This window comes from Miscanthus floridulus, chromosome 15 (assembly GCF_019320115.1).
Source record: "Miscanthus floridulus cultivar M001 chromosome 15, ASM1932011v1, whole genome shotgun sequence".
Lineage (NCBI taxonomy): Eukaryota > Viridiplantae > Streptophyta > Magnoliopsida > Poales > Poaceae > Miscanthus > Miscanthus floridulus.
The window spans coordinates 6,892,830-6,912,357 of NC_089594.1; the positions used below are offsets into that span (position 1 = coordinate 6,892,830).

At 47.9% G+C, this 19,528-nt stretch overlaps 2 protein-coding genes and 1 non-coding gene across 3 annotated transcripts; all 3 read left to right on the top strand.

Moving 5' to 3' along the window:
* On the top strand, window positions 1-107 carry LOC136509795 (small nucleolar RNA R71). Its single transcript, XR_010772535.1, has one exon. It is a non-coding gene; the product is annotated as a small nucleolar RNA R71 (small nucleolar RNA).
* Window positions 108-12,396: 12,289 nt separating this feature from the next.
* LOC136506923 (uncharacterized) lies at window positions 12,397-13,197 on the top strand. The gene has a single exon (XM_066501807.1). The coding sequence runs from the start codon at window positions 12,397-12,399 to the stop codon at window positions 13,195-13,197; it is 801 nt and encodes a 266-aa protein (XP_066357904.1).
* A 3,113-nt stretch (window positions 13,198-16,310) lies between these two features.
* LOC136506924 (uncharacterized) lies at window positions 16,311-18,428 on the top strand. The gene has a single exon (XM_066501808.1). It carries the CDS (start codon window positions 16,311-16,313, stop codon window positions 18,426-18,428), a length of 2,118 nt encoding a protein of 705 aa, XP_066357905.1.
* The last annotated feature ends 1,100 nt before the right edge of the window (window positions 18,429-19,528 follow it).

The following is a 19,528-nucleotide window of genomic DNA, read 5'->3' on the forward strand; positions in this document are numbered from 1 at the left end:
ACCCCATGGTGAGGGCATGCTTGGATGTATTCTTGCAGCCTCTCCCATGCCTCAGAGATGGGTTCCATTGATGTCTGCTGGAAACCAGTGATTCTTGCCCTTAGGGCAGTGGTTTTGCCCAAGAGAAAGAATTTGGTGAGGAATGCCTTGGAGCATTTGCCCCATGTGTCAACAACTTCCTTATCCTTATAAAACCATTGTTTCACCTTTTCCACAAGGGAAAAGGGAAACAGGCAGAGCCTGATGGCGTCAGGTGCGACATCTTTTATGACGATGGTGTCGCACAACTCAAGGAAGTGTTGGAGATGAGCGTTGGCGTCCTCATTGGACAGGCCACAAAATGCACTAGCTTGCACCATGGTTATCAGCCCAGTTCGGAGTTCAAAGTTCTTGTCCCCGACATTGATGGCAGGCCCGGTGGGCACGTTCGTGACAGCGGGAACAGAGTACTCGTGGAGGGTCTTCTGGGCCATTTTCTTAGTAGCAGATGGTGCAGCGGTGACTGTTTCACTTGACGGAGAAGCAGAAGAAGAGGTACGGGACCTGTTCTTCTTTAGGAGTGCTTCTAGATTCAGGATCTAGTTTTCCGACAAGGAGAAACCAGTCATACACTATCCTATTTTCATCCTCAACAGGAGAAAACATAAAAGTTAGCCTGCATAGACAATGGCTATTACATATGCGTGGTCATGCACATATCATGCTAGGTTCTTTTTACCAATGCCTTCCCCGACAACGGCGCCAGAAATGCTTGTTGGCATTTCTTAACATCGCTACTAGGTTTGTGACCCAGCAATGTTGTAAGAGATGCCTGTTGGCATTTCTTAGCATAACGACCAAGGATAGACATAAAGTCTATCCCTAGAAGGAATACTAAGAAAGCCGTTTTGATAGATCTTAACTTTTAACAGATAATATCCGCTAGCGCACAGATCTATCGTTGTAGCATTTCACCCGGAAGTATTTTAGGGTATCGTTATTTATATTTTCCCAAGTGAAGGCATGGTGCGAATACCTTTAGCAATGATATGATTGTGACTTCAGCATATGAATAATAGACCAAAGTGCTATAGCAGGGGTAAATCGGTAGTTTGTAGATTGTGTGACACACATGGAGTTACCTCAAGGATAAAAGGGAAAATAAAGAATAAAAGAATATTCCTAAGCTGGGGTAGGCATTATCAAATATATAGCCATGCGTTGAACAACTAATCATGAGTTACATGTAAGAAATAGAGCAAAGTCTAGGATAACAGGGAGATCCCTGCAGCCGGTCTGCCAGCCGATAGAGACATTTACAAACTCCTACACAATACACGGACGTGGGGGATTATGAAGGATCTCCCATGCCTCAGGGATAGGTTCCATTGATGTCTGCTGGAAACCAGTGATTCTTGCCCTTAGGGCAGTGGTATTGCCCAAGGGAAAGAATTTGGTGAGGAATGCCGTGGAGCATTTGCCCCATGTGTCAACAGCTTCCTTATCCTTGTAAAACCATTGTTTCGCCTTCTCCACAAGGGAAAAGGGAAACAGGCGGAGCCTGATGGCGTCAGGTGCAACATCTTTTATGACGATGGTGTTGCACAGCTCAAGGAAGTGTTGGAGATGAGCGTTGGTGTCCTCATTGGGCAGTCCACAGAATGGACTAGCTTGCACCATGGTTATCAGCCCGGTTCGGAGTTCAAAGTTCTTGTCCCCGACATTGATGGTAGGCCCGGTGGGCACGTTGGTGACAGCAGGAACAGAGTACTCGCGGAGGGTCTTCTGGGCCATTTTGTTAGTAGCAGATGGTGCAGCGGTGACTGTTTCACTTGACGGAGAAGCAGAAGAAGAGGTACGGGACCTGTTCTTCCTTAGGAGTGCTTCTGGATTCAGGATCTAGTTTTTCGGCAAGGAGAAACCAGTCATACACTATCCTATTTTCATCCTCAATTGGATAAAACATAAAAGTTAGCCTGCATAGACAATGGCTATTACATATGCATGGTCATGCACATATCATGCTAGGTTCTTTTCACCAATGCCTTCCCCGGCAACGGTGCCAGAAATGCTTGTTGGCATTTCTTAACATCGATACCAGGTTTGTGACCCAGCAACGTTGTAAGAGATGCCTGTTGGCATTCGTTAGCATAACAACCAAGGATAGACATAAAGTCTATCCCCAGAAGGAATACTGAGAAAGCCGTTTTGATAGATTTTAACCTTTAACAGATAATATTCGCAAGCGCACGGGTCTATCGTTGTAGCATTTCACCCGAAAGTATTTTAGGGTATTGTTATTTATATTTTCCCAAGGGAAGGCATGGTGCAAATACCTCTAGCAATGATATGATTGTGACTTCAGCATATGAATAATAGACCAAAGTGCTATAGCAGGGGTAAATCGGTAGTTTGTAGATTGTGTGACACACACAGAGTTACCTCAAGGATAAAAGGGAAAATAAAGAATAAAAGAATATTCCTAAGCTAGAGCAGGCATTATCAAATATATAGCCATGCGTTGAACAGCTAATCATATGAGTTACATGTAAAAAATAGAGCAAAGTCTAGGATAATAGGGGCCGGTCTGTCGGCCGATAGAGACATTTACGAACTCCTACACGATACACGAATGTGGGGGATTACGAAGGACGGACATGTCTGTCACCCACTGTCGCCTACCCCTCAACCATGGTGTACCATCATATCCAAAGGTTCCCTCATATCTGGACACCTCGTCCGCATACTAAGGTTCTACCTACGTCCCCCAGGACTCCCACCCTACGGATGGACGAGCTAGGATGTAGGCAAGCCTAAAGGCACAACGAACCATTATCCCTTTCCTATTACTATTACTAATCATGTAAAGCATATGAATGATGATGAACATGGATGAACATGTTAAGCACATATCATATGGACTATATTCTAGTTCATACTCTATGATTATAACATGAACATGACTATACTCTAGTTCAAGTGCTACACTATATATATAAGATGAGAGCTTGCATAAGGAAGAACCCTTCATAGTATATTACCAAAGGTAGCACTTCTTCCTAGGAGACAAGCCCTCCTTGATGGCTCTACCTTGTTGCTCCAACTAATCTAGCTCTATACTAAAGAATATGGAGGTGGGAGAGTGAGGTGTAGCTCCAAGTGGTGTGTGTGAGGGAGAGAGCCACCCCATCCTCTTATATAGTGGTGAATGGTTGGTTTGGGGGGGAGATATCCCGGGATCCCCTACCGCACTGTCCTCCCCTCATCAGTGCCAAACCGCCATAGGAGAAGGGGCCTAGCTGGCAGCAGGGGGGCGTGGCTGAGCCCCTGGCGCGGTCGAGCCAGGGCTGGCCCACCTCCCCACCGCCTTGCTCTGGTGGGCTCTGGGCTGCTCTTGGACCTTGGTTCTGCTGGGTGTTGGTCCAGATTTGGCACTTGGATGGGCTTCTTAGTTGATTTGGCATTTTACATCTTCCGGAAAGCGCCTTTTCTTTATTATTCCACCTGTATTTGTTTATAGTCTTGCAAAATAGTATTTCTCCAATACAAGTGGAATTGGGTGAGTAGTAAAGGTATATGTGTGTAAAAGTATATAATTCTCCCCTTTTTATCCTATGTTGGTGGTATAAATTCTTTGTTTAGGACCGCCAATAGCGTGGTAGTCTGAACGGATCTTTGGGGCAATGTTTGTTGAGTCTATGTTGTCGACGCACATGCGCCACTCAGCCGTGTTCTTTTTCTGCACTAGAACAGGGTTTGCAAGCCTGTCAGGATGGAAAATTTTCCTGATGAATCCTGCTGCTAATAACTTTGCTATCTCTTTTTTGATGGCTTCTTTTTTGTCTGGGGAAAATCATCGTAATCATTGCTTGATCGGCTTTGATCCTTCATTGACATCGATTCTGTGCTCAGCCAACTCTCTTGGGACACTTGGCATGTCGGTCGGCATCCAAGCAAAGATATCTTTGTTGTCCCAAAGAAAGTTGGTGAGCGCGAGTTCCTATTTTTCAGAGAGATGGGCGCTGATGATCGCTGTTTTGGAGGGATCACCAGTGCCCAAATCGATTGTTTTTATGTCTGCTTCTTTGGGTGGAGCAAGGATGCTAGGGCGTTTGGCTGGAATTTGTAGCTCTTCTAGGTTGATTTCTTCTGTGATAGTGATGACTTCTTTCTTTTCGTTTGCTACTTGTGCTTTTGCTGCAATCTGGATGGCTTGTACGTCGCAATCAAAAGCTCGTTTCAAGTCACCCCTCAAAGAAAGTACGCCGTGCGGTCCTGGCATCTTGAGTAACAAGTATGGGTAATGTGGGATGGCCATAAATTTTGCCAAAGCTGGTCGTCCGAGGATGGTGTGGTATGATGATTTGAAGTCTGCTACTTCAAATTTAATGAACTCTGTACGGTAGTTCGTCGGTGATCCGAAGGTAACCGGAAGTGTAATATGTCCAAGTGGCATAGCTGCCTTTTCAGGTACTAGTCCATAGAAAGGTACACTTGTTGGAGTTATCAACCCGGCAAGATCCAGTCCTATCTTTCTTAAGGTGTCGTAGAAAATGATATTGAGTCTAGCCCCTCCATCGATTAAAAATTTGTGACTGCTAAGCCCGCAATTGTTGGGTCAAGGACTAGTGGGTAATGTCGTGCATTGCCGACGCTGGTCCATTGATCTTCTCTTGAGAATTGAATAGGGTATCAGGACTAGTTGAGGTACCTGGGGGTGGCGGGTTCTGCTGCCATGATGGTCCATAGGGCCAGCTTGTCTTGATGCTTACTTCTAGATCCTGGGACTCTAGAAAAGATTACTGCAACTGTGCCTTTAGGATTTTGAAACCCATTATCCCCCAGGTCGCCTTCTTCCTTCTTTTGGTCATCTTCTTTTCCATTGCTTTTATTGTCTATCTTCACATATCGTTTGACAAAGAAATGACATTCTCCAGTTGTGTGCCGGCTGCCTGGATGCCATATGCAGGGCATATTTTCAAGTTCTTTGAACTTCTCAAACTTTTTGGGCTTGAAAAGCTTCTTGCCTTTGTCTGCCATGGCCACCGTGTTGTCTGGTCCATGCTTCTTGTTATGCCCATTGTTCTGGTTATTCCTTCTATTCGAGTTGCCTTGATTGTCTTGATCTGGATATCTTTCTCTCTCTCTCTCTTCTACTGCAATTGTTTTTTTGACTGCTCTTTTGAATTCTTCATTGTTCTGAGGGTTCTCCTTGCAGAAGTCTCAGAACTACCATTTAGCTATCCCGTTGGAGAAGGCCTCAATGACTTCTTGTTCGGTGATGTCGTGTACTTGTGCCCGCAGCTCTCCAAACTGTCAATAGTAGCTTCTAAAGCTCTCTCCTCCCTTCTGTTTGAGTCCTTTTAGCTCTGATAAGGTGACTGGGTGTGAGATAAGTCAGGCAAAATTTTCGCAAAAAGCATGTTGTAGGTCTTCCCAGCTTCAAATCGAGCTAGGTTTGAATTAGTCAAACCATTGGAGAGGTATGGCCTCCAATGCCATAGGGAAAAAGAGCGTCTTGATGTCGTCATCGCCTCCGGCTAGTTCAATTGACTGAGAGTAGATTCACAGCCACTGCCTTGGTTCTGTCTTGCCGTTATATTTAGAGTGGTTAGAGGGCTTGAATTTATGAGGTAGTGGTATAGAAAGAAGTCGGTTTGCAAAGCAGGGAAAACGATCAGGTACTCTGGTTTCTTTGTACTCAGATTCCCCTCCGGCTTCTCTCTAGTTTGAGCTGTATGAGTGGTTTCTGGAAACCGTAGGCGCCGGTAGTCTGCTTCTATGTTCCCTGGGTTGTTCGACCCGATTACTTTGCCGATGATCAATGCTCCCTTTGTTGTGGCTTGTATTTGGTCCCAACCTCTCAAAAGCAGATTTGCGCTGGCCTTGACTACCATGCCTTTGAGAAAAAGATCTGGCAGGTTGTTTTTGATGAGCTTATTCTTCTTGAGGCTGTCGAGCGGCTGTCCGGAGAGCTTCTCGGAGCGCCCTTGCTCTTCGTTAGGCCGGCAGATGGCTTCAAGTTCTTGAGCTAGTTCCCGGATTTTGTTGTAATAATCATTGTGTGGCTTGCTAGCCGTGTGTCTATCTTCTGCTTCCCTTTCTTCCTTCTTTCTGTGATATTCCTCTAGGTCCGCCTTGTATTTGGTCCAAACTTCTTTTCGCTCAATGGCGTGATTTCTGCGCCCTTGCATCATCTTGTTTCTCTTTAGTCTTGCTACCCTATGGCTTTCGGCTTCCTCGTCATCTCCTATGTTGTTTGGTGATATGTTGGACCTAGACTCGTCCGAGGACCTGACGTCTGGCACTTCTAGAGGAATTAATGGTGGTCGTGCCCGTTGAGTCATAAAAACCACTCAGGAGGTGTCGACTTCTCTTTCTTTGTTAGAGCCATCTTCTTTGTCTTCACAGATTCGACTACATTCTTGGTAAGGGAGTTCTTTTCTCCTGGAACGCCCTTTGCCTGGAGTTGCACTAGGCCAATGAATAATGCACTTGTGGGGACTAACAGTCATAATGAGGCCTTCTTGAGCGCCTGTTAGCGGAATTCTTCGCACGAGGTTGAATTGTTTCTTCAATTGGCCTTGAAAAACTAATACTGAGTTGTTGAGCCCTAGTGGGAAAGTACTCGGATGGAATGTCGAGTTGTTTTTGGTATCCACATCTGAGTTGTAATCTTGGTAAGTTGCGGCAACATTGCAGAGTCTGAACAAGAAAGGACTTGGGTGGTCGCCGTCCTTCGAATTGAAGTTAGCTTGCACTATAGTCTGAACTGAGTCGGACACCGCTAGCTGTGTAGCCTTCTCAACAAGTTGGTCTATTGAAGTCGCCGGATTTTTGAGGAGGTAGCTTCAGAGCTTGCCATCACCACCTACCTCGCAAACCCAGGACCCGAAGACGAAGGTTGATCCCACCGGGAAGATCATGTTGTTGAGGTCCGTTGAGCTCTTGATCGTGTTTTTACCAAAAGCCCCTACCTAGCGCGCTAGCTATCGGTGTTTAATCATCGATAACCTGCCACGGGGGTAGCCGAGACAGTTGTTTGGGCTTCAGCGGGCGTAGAACTCGACGGTGAACGCAGAAGACAAACAATTTATACTGGTTCGGTCCCTCGTGATCGAGTAAAAGCCTTTATGTTCAGTCGGCAGTAGCCTTTGCATTGGATTATTGCATATGATCGTATTGTCTATGTTACAAAGGCGCGCCCTGCCTCTTCTTTATATAGGGAGAGGAGGTTGCTACTATGGTCCTAGTTGATTTGATTAAGAGTCCTAGTTTCTATTACAAAATCTACTCTTTCCTTGAGTCCAACTAGGTCGGCCTATTTCCTTATGAAGTCTGAGTTGCTGGGTGTTTCGTCCTCCATGTCAGGATGTGGGCACGGCCGAGGCCTTAAACATGTCGATAAAGAAACCTGTAGGTCTCGTATCGACAGACTCAAATGATAAAGTATTTGTAAATATAAGGAACGGGTTAAATGCTCTGGAGCTTGCCTTGGTTAGTAGAGGTGTTAGGTTCTTCTGATGAACCACAAATGTCGAACCCAACTTCCACCGACGGTTGTCCCTCCTCTGGAACTTGATCAACGATCACTTCCTCTCCTTCTGGCACTACACGTGATAAAAGATGTATGCTTGATATGATGAAATGCAATAAACATGATGTATGATGACAAGTGCATGGATGAATTCAAACAAAATTACAATTTTGAGTACAACTTCCCTTCACGGTAGAATTGGAGTTAACTAATGAAAAGCATTTTTAGTTATTTTCATCATTAAGTTAATTATGAGTACAACTATCAAGTAGTTAAGTTGCCAAGGTCTACATTCAATCCAAAAACATACTTAAGTCATTTTATGATTTTCCTTAATCATCTAGGCGTTTATTAATTAATAATTAAAGCATGTAATTAATTGGATAAATTAAAAATTATCAAAATAGTACCAAATTTTTGGTGGAACTATGTTAATGCACATAATGTTTACACAAAAAGTTTCATGATCAAAATATTCTTATTTCTGCCTACAAAAATCATGGATTAAGCATTTTTCAGTAAAAGAGGTAATTTTTAAGCATGCAAAAACTATTGATTTTCATCATATTGTATTTTTCCTAGATAGAGCATCTTATTACAAGGCTACACAAAAATTGTCATAATTTTATCTCACTTCTATAATTTATTATGAATTAATCAAGAATCAACACTTTTAATCTTTTTTCTAAAAAACAAAAAGGACGGAAAACCCTTTTACACCCGCATTGACCCAGCCATGGAGGCTGACAGGCAGTCCTCGAGTCAACTGCACAGTGCTCCCGTGCTTGACCGTGGGTGCACGGCGTTTGACCGGTAGTTTCTCACCATCAGCGAGGTCACCGGCGACGAGGTCACCACAAACAGACTACTAGCAACCTTGCGCACACGTCTAGGGTACTGGTTCGCTTCCTTGAGCATGACGGCGGCTATGGCGGTACGTCGGCGTTCTAGCATGGCGAAAACGGCTGATGGTAAGTTCACCAGCGATGCGGAGGTCACCAACGCACTCACGGCACTCAAGCAAACATGATTGAGCAACTAGTTGACCGAGCTAGGGTTCCGAGTGAGCTCGCCCGCGGTCATGGCGGCTCAGTGGAGCAGAGCACGCCGGCACGGCGGCGTTCCAGCCGCTAGAGTGCGTTAGTAGCTAAAATGAGGGGACGGTTCGCTCCAGGGTGCTCACCGCGAGTTGTTCAGCCCAGTGGTTGAAGCGGAGGTGAGACGGAGGTGGTTCGCCAATGTTGGGGGCGATGGCGGCGACGTGAACCAGCGGCGAGATGCACGTTGCGGTGAAACCTGTGCACGAATCGATCAACGGTCTAACTTACGAGCAAAACGGCATCACGGCAAACCTGGAACCAAAGACGGTTGAACGAGAAGCTCACCGGAGTATGCTGGCCACGGCGGAGGGGATCTCGGCGGCGCAGCGGTCGTCCATGAGGAAGACGACGGCGTGCAGCCGGCTCTGGCAGAGAGGAATGGCGCGAGTGGGCTTAAGTGAAGCGCAAGGGCCGGGCGAAGCTAGCTGCGAGATGGAGCGGGCAGAGATGAAGCGTGGACGGCGAATCCCGCCAATGAACAAGACGGACGGCGACGGTGCAGAGAGGGGAAAAAGGACAAGACGGCGGCCGGCGTTGGCTTTTAAAGGCGAGGGCGACATCATGACCTTGGCAGTGCCTTCACGAGCTTGCCACGGACTTGCCTGTGCGTCCGCATGCGCAAAACGCCGTGAAGGGGACAGATGGCCGCCGGTGAACAGCCGGCGAGGCAGAGCAGCAGCTGTAGGTTACTGTAGCAGTGACCCTCTTTTCTTCTGCTTCCAAATTCTCCCAATTTCATGTAGCAACTCGAAAAACTCCAAAAATAAAAGTAGTTCAACTCGATGAGATCTTCAACTTTGCTTTAAGGCTCAACACCTAATTCAAACTGGTTAGAGATTTAGAATTTTGAAAATAGAATTTGAAATCTAATTTTAGGGTTTTGGCAAAAATGTTAATTATCACCTTTGGGAAATTAATTTGTGATTAATTAATTGATAAGCACATCAACTAATGATACCATTGATTAGTACCAACTTTGTACCAATCAATGATACAAAAATTGAAACAAATTTATTTAAGATATTCATTTTAATAATTCCCCTAAAATTGAATTCAAACTTGAATTTTTAACACAACCAAAGTTATTGTTATCATTACATGCAACACATATGAACGTTATAAATGAAACATGAGATGCATGTATGCCATGATGCTTGATGATAAAAGATGACGATGAACATGATCAAGTCTTTATTAAGTGCTTAACACCTAGGGTGTTACAATTCACCTTCCTCATTAGGCTTGTTTAGGTCAAGCGAGAGTTTTTGCTTGTTACTCTTGGTGACCGGCATCACCTACACTACTACAGTACACATTTTTCCAGGTGGTCAGATTGAGTTTTCGGAGACAGGCATCACGTCCACTTCAAATGGCATGCCTATGAAAATCCAAATTTGTGGAGGTGGGCATGTGCCCACCTGCGAAAATTGAAATTTGTGGAGGCGGACAAGTGCCCGCCTGCGAAAATGAATCACAAAAAACAAAAAAGCTGGCGAGCCCGAGCCCACCAATGTGGCCGCCGTTGACGCATCCCGCCACCGTTGTATTTGGACCCAATGCCGCCGCCTGGATCTCACGGAGGAGCTACCGCCACCGGATCTAGCGGAGGAGCTGACGCCGCTGCCGCTTGGATCCTATGGAGCTGCCGCCGCAAGATCTTGCGAAGGAACCGTCGTTGCCTCCGAATCTCACGAAGTGGTGCCGCGTCGCAGCACCATCTGTTCCAGATCTCAGCCGCTCGGGGTTGCCAGCTCTAGATACGCCGGCAGAGGTGCGCGCTCGTCGGAGGGGTTGCCATGACCACCCACCATCGGGGCTCGTGGCTGCCCGCGGCCAGGGCCTCTGATCCACCACCGAGCACAAGGAGAGAGAGGGAGAGAAGGGAGATGCGACACGAGAGGAGAGATGGGCTGCACAGGTGATTGAGGAGAGAGAGAGGGGATTAGAGTGGTCTAGGGTTTCATTTGCTATATACTCCCTCCGTCCCAAAAAGAGTGACATTTTTTACTTTTAAACATCGTGTTTGACCGTTCATCTTGTTCGAAAATTTTCTATAAATTATAGAATAAATAAATCATTATTAAAGTATCTCTAGTGATAAAACAAGTCATAATAAAATAGATGATATTTACATAAAAAATTTGAATAAGACGGATGGTCAAATAAGATGTCTAAAAGTAAAAAACGACACTCTTTTTGGGACGGAGGGAGTACACAGCAATTTTGTTGTTAGGCCGAGATGGGCTTCCCCAACAGGCAGTGGGCTCGGCCACATTAACACAGGCAGGCCTCATAAGAGGTCGTCTCTGAAAATTGCCGCCATTTTTGGAGACGGGCCTCTTAAGACATCCACCTCTGTAAATCCATTTTAGACGACGAACAATGTGTGTCCAACCCCATAAATCCATTTTAGGAGATGGGAAATTTTTGACCATCTCCGTAAATAAAACATTTTCCTTCGAAAATCCTACGGTATTTTAGGAGATGGTTGAATTTTGTGACCGCCTCCGTTAATGATTGGGTATTGTCTCACAAAATCATTTATGTAGTAGTGCTATATACGGCTTGGTGGTGTAGTGGAGCATGGTGATCTCTTGGTGGCGATTGTTAGAGGCCCAAGTCATGGTGTAAATGGTTGTGGGTGATTCACCGTACTGGATGGCGAACAATCAACCTGTAGAGAGCATTTGGTCCTTGCACTGATGAAGGGGGAGCAACACCTTTTGCGAGATGCTCCGACGAGGACTAGTAGAGAGTGTCTACTCTCCGATACCTCGGGAGAAAACATCACCATGTTCCTAACCCTTCTCCTTTACTTTTGTGCCGTTTACTTTCATGCATTTACATTATTAGAATTGCCATGCTAGACTAGGGTTGGAACTAGGTTGCAAAACTTTGTGCGGTAGGCTAGATACACTTTAGGCACAATGGGGTGAAATGAGCTAAATGGTAGGTTTTAATTTCGCGAGAATTTTACATTAGCCCAATTCACACCCTCTCTTGGGCATCTTGATCCTTTTAATCTACATCCTAAGTGCATTGAAATGATACAAGGCATCGTGAATGTGTGCAAAGTAGGAACCTTGGTCCCTCCTATTTCCTCAAAAAAAATTGAAAGAGCGCAAGCATGGATATGCAAACTTAGCGACAGGAATAACGTGATGAGAAATAAAACCGGGCATGCAGTGCCCCCTCAAAGGAAAAAAAGAAACGCTTCTGTGTCACCTCAACAAGCGAATCTCGAGTGGCTCCCTAATAGCGGCACAGCCAGGCCGTTGTCCTCCATCCATGTCCTCCCTCACCATCACCTGAGATGGTTGCCGAAGGACCAGCAAGAAAGGAAGCAAGGGGCATCCTCGCCAGACGACACCTGCGGGCTTCAAACAGACTAGTACATTGTTGATCTGGTGGACCCACCCTCGGATCTGGTGATCATAGGTGCAGATCTGTCACCCCCTGGCTAGATCTGGCATGAGCACAACGGTTGCATGTCCTAGTGAGAATGACGTACCTATGAGTTTGTTGGCCGGCCGCATGGTTCGCTCGACATGCACTACTACAAAATTCTTTGACGTGGCGGGCAGTTTCCATTTTCTACTGCGGGCAACTGCGCCCGCCTCGGCTTGAAGGTCACGGTGAATCGTGATTAACCGAGGCGGACGGGGTATGCCCGCCGTGGTTAATGGAAACCGCCCGCCACGTAAAACTGCGAGAGGAAAATAAACAAAAAAAAAGAAAAAAGCCCACACTGGACCTGGATCTGGATCTAGGCTGCCGATGATGGTGAGCCCACACCCGCCGGGGAGGAGGGGCCCGGACGAGGCCAGATCCCCCGGCGCCGAAGGGGACGACACCGGATCCACCGGCGTCGACGAGGAGGTGGCCGGATCTGCCGACGCCAAAGAGGAGGACGCCGGATCCACCGGCGTCGACAAGGAGGAGGCCGGATCCGCCAGCGCTGAAGAGGAGGAGGCTAGATCCACCGGCGTTGAGGAGGAGGAGGCCGGATCCGCCGCTGCCGAAGAGGAGGAGGCCGGTTCCACCGGCGCCGAGGAGGAGGAGGCTGTATCCACCGCCGCCGAAGAGGAGGCCCGATCCACCAGCGTCGAGGAGGAGGAGGCCGGATCCGCCGCGACCGAGGAGGAGGACGCCGGATCCACCGGCGTTGAGGACGAGGAGGCTGGATCCACCGCGACCGAAGAGAAGGAGGCCGGATCAACCAACGTTGAGGACGAGGAGGCCGGATCAGCCGCGACCGAAGAGGAGGAGGCCGGATCCTCGCCGGATCCGCCGCGGTGGCTCTCCTCCTTGTCGATCCTGGCCGGATCCGCCGTCGTGGCCCTACACCCCGCGGCCCACGCCACGCTCTCGCCGCGATGTCACCTCGCGCCTCGCGCCGCCGCACGCCGCATGACGCCGCGCCCTGAGCACCGCCATGGGAGGGGAGGGGGTGCGTCGCTAGGGACCTCGCGTGGGGAGGAAGAGGGCCGGTGGGAGAGAGAGAGAGGAGTGCCGAGGCGGAGGGAAATGTGGGAGAGAGAGGAGTGCCGAGGAGGAGACGGGAGAGAGCGAGTGAAATGAATGATTGAAACTGGAAACCCTAACTTCTCGTATTTATACCCGAAGACGGCTAACCGGCCTGGCTTGGGCCTGGTGGACCTCGGCCTTAACCATGGCGGGCCTTATTGGATGCCCGCCTCGGTAAATCGATTTACCGTGGCGGACAAAAGTGCCCGTCTCGGTAAATAAAAAATGTCCACCACGGTTAATCATGGGTATTAACCGTGGCGGTCACCCATTTTGCCCATCGCGGTTAAGTTTTGGGGGCTGTCATGCAAAATCATTTGTGTAGTAGTGATGGCATCAAGGATTCACGTTGGCGAAGAGCTGTTCTAGCACGTTGGTGTAAGATTCGGTTGACAAATTTCGAGTGATGGCTAGAGTTGGCAAACCTGGTGGCATTGGCTGGTGTCCTGCAGCTGCTATAGAGGTGGACACACTTGGGGGGGTATTTGAGGACGCCAGATGTGCTACAATGAGGAGGCACGTGTGCAGGCGCAATGGAAGTGTTCAATGTGGCGGCCATGCATGGGTGGTTGAGAGTATGCACAAGCCACGGTGCAGAAGGCCATGGGTGGAAGGTGGCTAAGTTTGGGCATCGGAGGGTGCAAGCGGCTTGGTTGTGCCCGCAATGATGCGGTGGTAGTACGTGAGGGCTACAGAGGCGGCGACGGTGGTGTATGGTGGTTGGTTCTACGATGGAGGTGGTGTGGAGGCACAATGGCGCGTCAGTGTGTTGATCACGTGGTAGCGTAAAGGCTTAGTGATGATGTTGGTGTCCATGCACAAGTAAGTGGTTTTGTGTTGCATCGGCTAACAACAAACCAGGCAGGGGTGGCCAGGGGGCACGTAGGGCGCGAGCCCGAACTAGCTAGGATATAACCCTTTTTTGTGTCTGGAGTGTTTGGCCCCGAAACCTACGCTACGGGAGAGCCTGGCTTTGCCGAGTGTCGCCGGCTTTGTTGAGTGCTAAATGTCGGGCACTCGGCAAAGAGCTCTTTGTCGAGTGCCAGACACTCGGCGAAGACCGGCACTCGGCGAAGACCGGCGCTCGGCAAAGACCCTCTTTGCCGAGTGCCGGGCACTCGGCAAAGGACGGCCCTCGGCAAAGAGCTGACGGGGGTACTTGCCGTCAGCTTTCGCCGAGTACCCCCCGTTAGGCACTCGGCAAAGAGTCTTTGCCGAGTGCCAGAGTTGGGCACTCAGCAAAGTTTTTTTTGTTTTTTGTTTTTTGCCTCCAAACTTTTTCTTTAACCCTTACACATTAAGTTGAAGTACATCCTCAAATTTGGCACATTTCTCGATCTTTTTGCTATATATCCTTAATTTATTTCATTTAATTGCATTTTTCCGAAAAATGTAAGTTTGAACTGCAGGTGCATCGAATCATGGAATTCGACGAGTGGAAAAATGATATTCGCGTTACTTATTGTATTTTGAGGCCGTTTCCAGGAGCACGCCCGAAGTTTCAAACATCTCACGCACGAAACATGGCGACAAAATTGCGGGTGAAGTGTTTTTTAATTATATAAAATGCAAACGAAGTTCGAAAATCATGAAACTTGGTGACGCATCTTTACATCACATGTGGAGGCTATGGTAAAAATTTGAGAACATTTCGCGCACGTTGTCACGTAGGATGGTTAGAACCCTTCGCCGGATGTGGCTTTGCCGTTTGCTCTTTGCCGAGTGTGGCACTCGGCAAAGTCTTTGCCGAGTGCAATAGGGCCTTTGCCGAGTGCCCCAGGCACTCGGCAAAGAGCGCGTCTCCAGTAGTGCCATACATTGACATTCTAATTACTCAGTGTGCGCGACGAACCCACAGACAGATAGCCTCCCACATTACTTGTTTATATTTTCTTCTATATGAACAGATATATGTACTGACAATGTTAGTTTATTCAAAAAACAAAAGTAAATTAAAGGAGGGCATCTGTAAGACGTGAGAACTTTAATTATCACCATGACACGCAAAGGGTAGCGAATGAAAAGACTTTTCCACTTTAATCTTGTATAGATCTTTTTTCTTTTTAAAATTCAGCACGGGAACTGGTATATCGTTTAGGCTCCGTTCGGTTACATGGGATTGGTTCCTAGCCCAACCCTTTCTTCACAAATTTGTACTACGGAGGAATAGTTCCAAGCCTGAAATGACCCGTTCCGGAACAACCGAACAGGGCCTTAAGGAGAACGCATGCGGTTTTACACAAGAAACTCAAAGAGACGCACATTAAGGATTTAAACCATATATCTCAAGGATTTCGCTTAGCTTTCTTCTTTTTTTGTCTCTGAATTTCTGGACGGCCGGGCAACGCTAGCTAATTAGAATTGGAGGACTTGTGACTAATATTCTTCTTTCGACTGTCGAATTGAAGGAATTGAAGGCACTGAGGGAATGTTTGGATAGTGGCCCAAAATTTGAGTGCACTTGTGGCGCGCGGTTGGACGATTAATTAATACTGTGACCATCACGAAAGGAGGGAAGCACAAAGGCGGGGAAGTTCAGAGACAGGAGTAACTCACAACAAAGCTGTTATTTATCGTCTCTAATACGTGAGTACTTTGGAATCTTGCCAGCGACATCTAAGGGCCGGGCAGCAAGAAGCAACGTATAGAAACAACGTTGTAGCAGCTACTAGAGAGTGTGACGGCTTTTCTCTTTTCTTCTTTTCCTTTTTTCTTTTGTTTTTGACAAAGTGTGTGATACTAATAACAGAAATAAAGTAGGGCAGTGACACACAAACACGAGAGAGAGAGAGAGAGAGAGAGAGAGAGAGAGAGAGAGTGGTGGTACTAATTAAGCTGCTACTTAGACACATCAATTAAGGGCTAATTAAGCTGCTACTAGGGGAGATCATCCCAGAGACATGATTGACTTGAGAGCTGTGCAATGGCGGGACGAGATGCTCACGTACGCCGAGGATGAGGATGCTTCGACTTTCCAAGATTCTTGGAATGACTTACAATTTAGGATGAAAGAATTAGTAAACACTAGTAATCGCCTAATCAGTATATATAGGTCTAACATCAGGGCACATTTGGACACACAAACACTCACTTGAGTGGTGGTAGCTAGTGCCACTCCCAAAAATATAGACAGAAAAAATCAGGAGCTGATTAAGCTACTAGTAGACATGATTGACATCTTGAGAGCTGAGCAATGGTGGGACGAGTGGCAGCTGCGCATCCTCATCCTCGGCAGCCTAGGCCTGCAGTGGTTCCTCCTGCTGGCAGCCCCCATGCGCAACTACACCATCCCTCGCTTGTTCAGATTCTCCATCTGGGCGGCGTACGTGAGCGCCGATGCTCTGGCTATCTACGCGCTCGCCACCCTCTTCAATCGCCACGCCAAGGCGAGCAGCAGCAGCGGCGGCGGCTGTGACTACGGGACCAAAGGGAGCTCTCTGGAGGTCCTGTGGGCTCCTCTCCTCCTCGTCTACCTCGGCGGGCGGGAGGAGATCACCGCCTACACCATCGAAGACAACGAGCTGTGGACGCGGCAAACCGTGACCATGGTGTCCCAGGTCACGGTCGCCGTGTACTCCTTCTACAAGTCATGGCCCGACTCGAGCGACAGGAAGCTGCTGCTGTCAGCGATCCTGCTGTTCGTCATTGGCATCATCAGCTTCATCGAGAAGCCGTGGGCTCTGAGGAGGGCCAGCATCAAGCGGCTGGTGGCTATGTCGTCGGTGATGAGAGGGAAGAGGGAAAGCCCTGGCGGATGGGACTGGTGCTTCACCGAGTTAGGTGACAGGTACAGATGCTGGAAAGATTTGCCGGAAGGCGATGTGCCAATCCTGTCGCAAGGAGACAAAGTCCAGATGATTCTCTCCGACCAGTCGCTGTACGCTGCTAAAGTCACTCTCGAGACACGAGCGCCACAGAGGGACGGGCAGGAAATTCTGGAAGAGCCGAATGCAGTAGACAACACGATGATGAAACGCTTGGTGCGGCAAGCATTTGGGATCATCTATACAAGAGCAAATGTGATTTTCACGCCCGCATACTTGGCTTGCCATGTGATGCTGGTGCCGTCCCTGTACATCGCCGCCATCATGCTCTTCGCGGCGAGCCGCAAGCATGGGTACGGCGCAGCCGACGTGAAGACGACGTATGTCCTCCTGTGCTTCACCGCGGTGCTGGATGTCTTTGGGCTGCTCATCAGTGAGCTGATGTACAGGCTCATGTTCATAACAAAACTTCCAGCATTGTGCGAGAACATTGCAGGGTTTAACCTCGTCGACTCGGTTCTCCGGACAATGAAACGACCGGTGATCGGGTCGCTGCAGAATTATAGCAGGCGCTTTGGTTATTACAAGGAAGGCAAATATCACAGTCTGTACCGCACTGTCTCGGATTTCATCTCCGCAGAACTGGCGCGTGTTACGACGAGTGTAAAAAACGCCGACTTCTCCAGCTACAGAAGCTTCACCAGCACGGACTTCTGGACTGAGCAGCAAAAGAAGAGACTGCTGAAGCCATACGCGACCCACGGCACCACGATGTGGAAAAGCCTACGTGAGATGCCATTCGACGCAAGCGTCCTCATCTGGCACATCGCCACCGACCTGTGCTTCCGCAGCAGGCCTCCGAAGCACTTCAGCTGGAGGCCTCCGCGTGCCGAGGTGCTTCGTGAGGTGTGCACGGAGGCGATATCCAATTACATGGCCTACCTCCTGGTTCATCGACCCGAGATGCTGATGGCCGGCAGCAGGCAGCATCTCTTCACCGAAGCCACGCAGCACATGGAGCGCATCTTCAGGGAAGGCACCAGAGATTTTAGGCCTAATCTCAGAGAGAAGCAACCATTCGATGACGCAATCCTAGAGATGATCATGGAAAAAGCAGCCAGGCTCAAACATAATGATCAATACGCCATCATCAACGACGCTTGCATGCTCGCAAAGGAGCTGCTGGGCATCCAGGAGGAGAAGACCCGGTGGGAGCTCATGCACCGCGTGTGGGTGGGCATGCTCTGCTACTCCGCCAGCATGTGCAGGGGCTACCTGCACGCCAAGAGCTTGGGAGAAGGTGGGGAGTTCCTCTCCTACGTCTGGCTCATCATCTCACTCCGAGGGGCCAAGACCTTGGCAGACAAGCTTCAGATGCCAGCAGACAAAGAACCAGGGGACGATGACGAGGAGGACAAAAGGCGGGAACAAGGTCAAGAAATGATGGAGACCCAGGAGGACAAAACGCGGGAACAAGGTCAAGAAATGATGGACACATTGGGTCGGCTACTTATTGGTTGATTAATTATTTGTTGTTTGTTTGCTTGCCCATTGTCGTTGATCTGCTGGTCCCGTAGTGTGCTGTCTTTGTTTAATCTATTTATTATTGTCGCAGCAGCAGCAGCATGCATCATGTAAGCTGTTTGATTGAGGTCGTCGGTCGTGTGCGCGTTCATTCTCGGTCTAATAATAATAATAATAATAATAATCCGATGAGCCACGGCCTATCAGGAGCGCCGGCGACCACTTCAGTGAAACCAGCCGGAACATGCTACCCACACTCAAATTTGGCTCGTGTCAGCATTTCACGCACACGAACAGATCGAATAGCCAAATTTGCCTGTAAAAATGATTTGGTGATTGATGGCTTAGTTTAAGTAATTCGGCTGCATGTATGTAGTTGTTTGGCCGATTACTTGATGACAGGCGTCGTTTACTCGGCATGGTCGTTGGCCGACTGCACAAATGGCATCACAATACTGTTAAGAGCTTCTTTCAGCGGCATAATGCGAGATGGGTCTTTTTTTTTTGGTTGAGAATCCGGCAATACGGCGTTGTAACAATGCTTCCTTCACCGGGTGACTCTGCCCACGCCTTGAAACCACTGCAAAAAGCGACAGCGCAACCACCTTGAGGGAACCCTCCGGCAGCCAGATGTCCGTCCAGCAGTGGCAAATCTAGAATAAATTGACACTGGGGTCGACAGTCAGCACATACTCATATGACCAAAATCTATAGTAATCTAACACTATGGTCAATAAACATAGGCACAAATATTAATAATGACGGCATATGGAGGAATAAAATTAGCAATATATTTTATAATGATAAAATAAACTCTTTACAACAGTGGTTACCTCAAATTTTGCTCTATAGGTACGGTCATTCTCATATTCTCAAAGCAAACTATGACAAAAATCATTTGGGATTGCATCAAGAGACTCTTGTTCCACAAAGCAAATGACACAATCATTCATAAATTCATACCCAATATGATTTCATAGATCTATCTTCACAAATTTCACTACTAAAAAGTACCCTTCCACTTATATTGTGGCAATAGGAACTAGTACAAGTTTGAGGAATCGATATACCAAAGGTAAAGCAAGCAACGATGATTA